Source organism: Marmota marmota, unplaced genomic scaffold, assembly GCF_001458135.2.
Source record: "Marmota marmota marmota unplaced genomic scaffold, marMar, whole genome shotgun sequence".
NCBI lineage: Eukaryota > Metazoa > Chordata > Mammalia > Rodentia > Sciuridae > Marmota > Marmota marmota.
Genome location: NW_025999842.1, coordinates 50,672,285 through 50,680,853, shown reverse-complemented (window position 1 = coordinate 50,680,853; position 8,569 = coordinate 50,672,285). Strand labels below are relative to the sequence as shown.

General features: G+C 41.4%; 1 protein-coding gene across 4 annotated transcripts in view; it reads left to right on the top strand.

Annotated features, from left to right (window-relative positions):
- The window catches only part of Slc2a12 (solute carrier family 2 member 12), a 51,915-nt gene that overhangs the window by 11,712 nt on the left and 31,634 nt on the right, over nucleotides 1–8,569 (top strand). For 2 of the 4 annotated variants that reach the window (XM_048798578.1, XM_048798571.1), the window contains exons 2-3: nucleotides 2,601–2,711; nucleotides 5,137–6,477. In XM_048798578.1, coding sequence (XP_048654535.1) covers nucleotides 2,601–2,711; nucleotides 5,137–6,477 — 1,452 coding nt within the window. The remainder of the gene's footprint in view (nucleotides 1–2,600; nucleotides 2,712–5,136; nucleotides 6,478–8,569) is intronic. The other 2 variants (XM_015501443.2, XM_048798580.1) reach the window with 1 other exon arrangement.

Here is an 8,569-nt window from a genome sequence, read left to right as displayed (position 1 = left end):
CAAGGGGCAGCATGATGAGAAGCACAAGTAAAAGAATGCAGAAGTTTCTGGAAATAGCAAATGGTGCAGATGGGCCCAAGAACTGGTATGTGTACAATGATGTGGAGCTTGAAAACCTGGCTCTTGAAAGGGAACTGCTAAACACTGAGTATCATTAGACTAAGGTCCGCCATTACCTAATACTATGCATTGACCTTAGTCTGACAATACAGCTGTGGGAGGTGGGGACCAAGTACCCTGGAGTAGTGTTCCTATTCATTCAGTCATTAACTCAACAAACAATGACCATTTTCCTTGTGCCAAATGATTACAGGTGAGAACACAGATATGCATAAAGCAGGGTTTTACCTTCAAGGAACTTTCTGTCAACAGTAAAGGCAAATAAGTCCATCAATGAGTGCCTTACCATGGGTCAGGCCCTCTGAAAATAGCCTGTGCACAGAGGGAACACAAAAGGGCTGGGAGCCACACAGCACACATATAACAGAGCAGGACCCGGAAGTGACTAAGGGTGGTCTTCTAGGGGAAGGTGGCGCTTGAGATAGCTGCTGAAAGATGAGTTGACATCAAAGGTATTTGGGGAGAAAGAGCCAAAAAAGGCGGAACATAAACAGCAAGTCTATTTGGACAATTGCAAGGTTTTGGGTTTTTTTTTTTTTTTAACAAAACATGAAGGGGAGGGGGTTCTTTTAAATTTGTGAAGCATTCATAGTTGGTCAAGCTGTATGTATAATTACCTGGCTGCCTGCCAAAGCAACCTGTGTGTGCCTGCTTTTCAGCCTGCTGCGGGATTTAGTCAGGCGGCAAGTTTTTATTGTGTGCCCATTATGTCCATACACCATGGTAGGCATATGGGGGAAAAGGGGAAGGAGAAAGCAAGCAGAAAATCAAATATTGTGCAAAATGGAGCGTTTTTGTGTTGAGTGCTGGTTCCAGTTGGAGTTTCATCTGACTCACCGAGAGCAGGGACAATGCAGCCATTGTGGAAGCCAGAGCTGCAATCTCATGGCCGGTGCTGCCCCCTGCGCCTTGTGCTGTGGGTCTCACCGCTGAATTGCCTAATGCCTCTTGTGAGCACATCTTCATACTACCTTAGTGAAGCGAGGTCACTGCCTTCGGAGGCACGCTGGAGACTTTCCTATTGCAGTGAGTGGTCTTTGAGCCAAGTGGCCAGAAGACACAGAATGAGCAGAACCAAACAGTCCATGGGCACCAGACAGTTCTACCTTGGTGATGTCCATGAATAGCTGAGAATTCCCTATGGCACTTTTGGGGAGGACAGGGATGTAAATGAAGCAAGGCCACAAGTGAAATAGCGTTGAGGGCAGAGTGCTTAACTTCGGAGCTGGGGATTTTCTGAAAAGCAGTAATTTCAAATTCTCATTTTACCTAGTCCTGGCTATTGCTTCTCAGTGCACTCAGCTGCCCCAAACTCTAGCAGCTATGTTTAGACAACACAAACCCCACCTTCTTGCCATCCCTTCAGACCACATCCTATTTCTTCTGCTCACTGCCAGATCTCTTGGAATAGTTACTGTATTTCCTGGCATCCATAGAATGACATCTTGCTACTATCATCATCATTAACCAAAAAGTAGACACTCTTCATGATTTTTATATGGGAAAGTAGCAACAGCCTGTGACACCTCAAGACTCTATCTGTAGCCCCGATGGTGTCCTGAGGTGTCAGAGGTTGCAGTCTTGGAATTAGGTAGCCTTATACATTGAATTAGAAATGCTGAAAGGATAGCTTGAGGGTTGTGGTGAAATATCAGCAGTGGTAAGTCCCAGTAGTAAGGTGAGTGAGAATGCTAGTTTGAGGCAGCACCCTTTAAAGCATGGAATAGGGAAGATAAATAAAATTCAGACTACTAAAGCTTTAGCTTAATTCCATGGCATACAACAGCATGTTGGTAAGCTCTCCACATGGGACTAAGATCATAGAATGTCCTAGTGCAACTTTTCAATCTTATAGGTCTTGAGATAGGTAAAATAGAAAGACAGGTAATAAGAAATTAATCTGTTATATAACATTGAAGGTAAAATGTTTCATACCAATTTATGTGGAAATAGCTTCATTATGTCTCTGAAGTGGCTCAGTGTTAAGTTTCAGGGACTCTGACAAACTGGGATGGCTTCCAGACCCTTTGCACACATCCCCGTTTGTCAGTGTCCTACAAGCCCTGGCTGAAGAACTAGGCAAATGACCTAAGTCCAGAAAGCAGCGGCAGAAGCCAGATCTCTCTTCTCTCAGGAGGTAATTTCCCCAGACTATAGGAAGCAGGCTTTGTGACCCCCATTCTTTTAACTTACTTCCCCTACCCCTGTCCAAGATATGATAATAGAGCATCAAAGGAAGGAATCCTTGAAACTTAAGGAGGGTTTTTTTTTTTTTTTCATTGAAAGAAATGCTCTTTCTCATCTAATAAAAGGGAAAGCAAGGAAGGGGAAGGAGAAGGAGATGGACAAGGTGGCAAGGACAATCTTGTACTACACAGTCATTCTGGGATTCATTTCCCTGTATCCTTAATTCAGAGGCCCTGGCTGCCCTCGTTCACTCCAAATGGCCTTCCAATGCCTCACTTAATGTGTCTTCCAAGGGTTTCAAGCTCCAAAATTTCTTCAATCAGAATATCAGAGACCAATTACCAATTGCCAAAGACACACAGGATTCACATACCAATCATGGATAAAAGGAGTAGTAAGTAAAGGTAAGAATAATAAAATATTCTTTTCCAAATGTGAAGATCCTACCTACTCATTCTGTGGTCGAGGAACTGTTGATAAGGGCTTTAAGACTATATGGGAAAAAGAATATGTGGAAACTGAAGGCCTGAATGATACTGAATGGCCTAAAAGTACTTTATATAAGAGACCACTTCAAAGTCATTTTGCATATAAAACCAGTATGTGATAAATAATAGATAATAGAAATATCATCGGGTAGTTCAGTTTCTTGGGAGAAAGGGGTACATTTGTTTATTACCACTATCTATATACATGGCTCAGCCTGTTATAAAATGGTGATGAATATTTATTTTCTGATTAGCTAAAGAAATTACTGATTTAATTTTAATTTAATGGTCTAATGCTCACAAATCAGTTTTATTTAATAAGAATTATTGCATTCTTATTTACCCCTCCATCTAAATACTCAGTGTTTTGTTTTTTTGTTGTTGTTGTTGTTTCTATTTATGGAATTTTGGAATCTCCCAATTACCATATTCCACCAGGACCCTGTAGATGGAAAATACCTTGGAAAATCTGTGATGAGAAGAGATTTAGATCACCTTCATTTGACCTGCTTATTTCAGGAGAGCAGAATAACATTTCCAAAGAACACTCTCCTCTTTTCCAAGGCAGGGTTAAATGGGCCTGCTGACTGTCTGCCCTAAGCAGTTGTTTCTGGCTCATGTTCTGCTTCTTTCCCTCCTCCTTTGCTGGATCCTCTTCCTTTAATGTCAGAATTCCCCCAAACCCAGTCCTAATCCTGCTTATTCTTTCCCCTATTCTAAGTGATCTCACCCATTTTTCTATTTCTGACTCCCAAATATATATCTCTAGCTTTGATCTGCCTTTTCAACTCCAAATCTGTACATCCAACATCCACTACTGGACATTTGTACCCAAATATCTTCCAGGTAAAACAAGCAAAGCATTTTAGTTAAGTCCTAAGTATAACTTTTGATGTTTGTTCCTCTTTTTATCACACACACCCAGTTCGTCCCTGTGGTGTTGTATCGTCCCATGTGGTATACAGTACTGCATACAGCAAGTCAAATACTGTGCTCAAGGCACAGAGCCATCTTAGGTCCCAGAACATTCACCCACCTTCAATTCATGAGCAAGAATAGTCATTTTTAGCTCCCAAATAATTCTTATATCTGTCCCCTTGTCTCCAGTTCCACTCTGAACACCCAGGTCTAAGTGTTCCTCTTTTGAAAACCAAGGCAACATACTTCTCTCTGCCCCTAATCTTGCCCCTTGAAGAGCTAGTCTCCAAGCAGCAGCACGTAGGAAAACAAGAAATCCATAGTGTGAAATGTTGTGAAACCATTCAGTGGGTGTTGAGCCTATTATACTTGGAATATAATACAATGAAAAGGTATCACTGTGCCCTTCAAGGTCTACATGAATTGTCCGCTCCCTGCCTATGCAAGTTCACTCTCCATATCGCAGCTACCTCTCCAGCCCCACCTTGAGCCCCACACACGATTTGCAGGCCATTGACAGTTACTCAGACATGGCCAGAGCTTTCCTGTCCTGCACCCTGAAAACTGCCCTATCCTGTGCTAATATGCTTTTCCCTTTGCCACTTTAAAAATTTTGGTTTCTATTTTGACATATAATAAGCACCTGTGCACCTACTAACAGAAATTAATAACTGCTCGCTGTTTGACCTTTTCCCTAGAATGTTAACATTAAAAAAGAAAGTTCTCCTTGATTCATTCCCTTTCCTTCTTACTCAAAGTGAATAGTGAATATTGCTGGTTCCCTACCCTGCACCCATCCCCCCGCCATTCTTTCCTTCTAACACAACCTTGACTTTGTGAAGGCTTTTACACACCTCCCATCCCACTTCCACTTCCTGCCCCAACATCCTCACGTTCCTCAGTGAAGCCAGTTACAGCCCCATGTGGCTGGGGAGACAGGAGGGCGAGTGTTTTGGAGGCTAGTTTCATTTGGTTCCCGTGTACTGCAGGGAGCTTGTGGCCCTTCTAAAGGCTCCTACCCACTGCATCTTGCTCTCAGAAGTTTGTCTTTAGAGAACTGGAGTGGGACCAGAAGCGCCAGGCTAGCTGAATTTCTAATCCAATGCCAAGGCACAAGCTAAGCAGTATCCTTGTTTGTTCAGTCTTTATCATCAGTCACATGGCTGTCTGCTCTTAACTAAAAACAACATCAATATCACAGATAGAGGAAAACTGGACTTCCTGAATATCTCCATGTCTTTCCTCCTCAACAAGAAAGAAAAAAAAATTCCTTCTATAATCTTTTTTTTTTGGGGGGGGGGTTGTGCATGATTTTCTGTAGTTATGTTTAAACTCATTGTTTACAAGGTTAAGCCTCCATTCTAAACACACAATGTTTAAAATTACAACTTGGAACAAATGTCCGTTTTTTCCTCTCCTGTAGGTTGCAGCCTGTTCACTTTCCTGACATCGGTCACTGCAGCTCTCAGTGGCCTCCTGGTGGGTTATGAACTTGGACTCATCTCTGGGGCTCTTCTCCAGATCAAAACCCTACTAGCCCTGACCTGCCATGAGCAGGAAATGGTTGTGAGCTCCCTCCTCATTGGGGCTTTCCTCGCCTCTCTCACAGGAGGGGTCCTGATAGACAGATATGGAAGAAGGACTGCAATCATCTTGTCATCCTGTCTACTTGGACTTGGAAGCTTGGTCTTGATACTCAGTTTTTCCTACACAGTTCTTATATTGGGACGCATTGCTATAGGGGTTTCCATTTCCCTGTCTTCCATTGCCACTTGTGTGTACATTGCAGAGATTGCTCCCCAACACAGAAGAGGCCTTCTTGTGTCACTGAATGAGCTGATGATTGTCACCGGCATTCTTTTTGCCTATATTTCAAATTATGCATTCGCCAGTGTTTCCCATGGATGGAAATATATGTTTGGTCTTGTTATTCCCTTGGGAGTTTTGCAAGCAATTGCGATGTACTGTCTTCCTCCAAGCCCTCGGTTTCTGGTGATGAAAGGACAAGAAGAAGTTGCTAGCAAAGTTCTTGGAAGGTTAAGAGCCATCTCAGACACAACTGAGGAACTCACTGTGATTAAATCTTCCTTGAAAGATGAATATCAGTATACTTTTTGGGATCTGTTTCGTTCCAAGGACAACATGAGGACCCGAATCATGATAGGTCTAACACTGGTATTTTTTGTACAAGTCACTGGCCAGCCAAACATATTATTCTATGCATCAACTGTTTTGAAGTCTGTTGGCTTTCAAAGTAATGAGGCAGCCAGCCTCGCTTCCACTGGGGTTGGGGTGGTCAAGGTCATCAGCACCATCCCAGCCACCCTTCTTGTGGATCACGTTGGCAGCAAAACCTTCCTCTGCATTGGCTCCTCTGTAATGGCAGCTTCATTGTTGACCATGGGCATTGTGAATCTTAACATTCACATGAACTTCACCAACATCTGCAGAAACCACAGTCCTATCAACCAGTCCTTGGATGAGTCTGTGTATTATGGAGCAAGAAATCTGTCAGCTAGCAACAGTACTCTCAGAGATCACTTTAAAGGGGTCACTTCCCTCAGCAGGGGCTCGCTCATGCCCATGCAAAGTGACATGGATAAGAGAGGGGAGGTCACCTCCACACCTTTACCAAATGCTGGACTAAGCCAAACTGAACACCAGATAGTCACCGACCCTGCTGATGTCCCAGCATTTTTGAAATGGCTGTCCTTAGCCAGCTTGCTTGCTTATATTGCTGCTTTTTCCATTGGTCTAGGACCAAGTAAGTATTTTATTCTTTATCCCGTTTCTCTCTTGCCTTATGAATGTCTGTGTACTGTTTTTAACTAGTCAGAGCATCATACTGCTATAATATGTTGCTACATATAAATACTAGAAGCAAGACAAGGGTAATAATGACCGTCTGATGTTTCTGCTAATGTGGTCAGTTTGTACCTGCTTTTGAAAAGCCCAGGACTTTTGAAAAGGATAAGTAAATATGAGGATACTTTAATACAACTGTTTGGGTATGAATCAACCTATAAAGAGATTTATTGCCCAAGGACATTGTATTGTTTTATGAAAGCAATGTTTTCTGGGATTATATTTTCCTGCATACCATTCCTAAGTTTCCTTGTGGGTGGAAGCAAAATAAATCAAGTGCTTATATTTTCTTAAAGACATGACGATAAATATATTCAGGTAATAATGACGAAGAGAGAAATTATGAATATAGAAGAGGATGCATTCTTTCTCTGAGTAAATTGTATTTGCTACAATAATCTTTTCAGGGCACTTCACTCTTGTCTATTAAATAGAATAATGGAAGTTTAGTTAGGTCCATTCAACACAATATGAGCAGCTAACAGGGAACATTTTCTGTTTTTTACTTTTTAGATCCAGTCTGTTCCCATAAGAAAATCCAAACACTTCTTGAGTAAACTCTTTTAGAGATGGATCTGCTAGAATAGGTTGTTTGTGCAGTTCTGCAGACTTTTAGCCTCAATCCAAAGTTGGAACCTTCTTGTAGTGCGGTTGAGAAAGTTCTTTTTAATGCCTCATTAGGAAAAAAAAAGTGCTAAATATTGAAGGCAGTTTTTCCATACCACCCCTACCTTCATCTCTTCTTTCTCTCTTTCCCCCTCTCATTCCTCTCCCTCCTTTTCCCCCCTTTTCTCGGTCTCTTCCTGTTACCGAGTTAGTTTTGAAACTTATTGACAAGAACCAAGGAGGCAAACAAATTGGCTAAAATAAAAAGAAACGTTGGAAGTGTCAGACAAATAAGAAGAGATAGGGGCTGTGTTGAAGAAGGAATTTCATGGCAAATGTAGGTCTGCTGGACGGGCTTTCTAGAGGAAGGACAAGTAAGGGCTTGCTCTCTCTATTCAATGCTAACTCATTACCTGCATTCCAAAGATATGTTGAGTGTCTTTTTTTTTTTTTTTTAAAGAATAAAGAACCATGCAAAATGCTAGGGAAATGGTGATGAACAAGCAAGGCCTCATTCCTGTCCTCACGGAGATTGCAGGTGTACTATATCCAGTCAGGTTTTTCCAATCAGCAACCACTGGGGTTGGCCTGCTCCATCTTTGGGCACTAAACTTGCATATGCTGATATGGCCTCTCTTGCCCCAATTATACCTCTTCATTGTTCAGCTTCTACTCCCACTTCTAAAACCTCAGCTTCTACATATTGATTTGTTCAAATTCCAAGAGATGAGGAGTAAATCTGATAAACCCTGCTTTTTGCTATGCAAAGTCAGTGCTGTCGGTTCAAGTATAATCAACAATGGCAAGGTTTGATTGTAGGTTTCAAAACGTGGGTGACCAAAAGCTGGCCTGTCCTCTGACTCCATATTTCCCAGAGAAGGTTGTGTGGGGCAGACAGACTAATATTAGCATGCCATTATCCTTGGATTGCTCTGACTTGTTCCTGAAACTTGTTCCTTCTTCTTAAGACTTATCAATGATAAAATATCCTTAATGAACACCTTTATTAGGATTCAATATTTTGGGTATATATCTGTGTGATATTTATGTGGCTACTCTGATACTTTAAGCTAATGACATCTGATCAAGCATCTTCTTTACATTTTTATTTTAAGTTCTTCATAGTCTATCAGAGGATCAGGTCATACACAGAGGAACAACTTGATCTTATTTGTGAAAGTTTCCTATATGAGCAAGTAAGTTGGGCTTATTTGAGAAACTTCAGGTAGTAGGTTATCAATCCATTGATTTCTTTTGTCAGAATTATTTTTTTCCATGTATGTTCATTATAAAACTAAAAATATTTCCTTGTACATCAATTTTCTTGACCCAATGTTTTGAAACGCTCAGGTTGAAAGAGTTTGTGTCATGGTATATATATATAT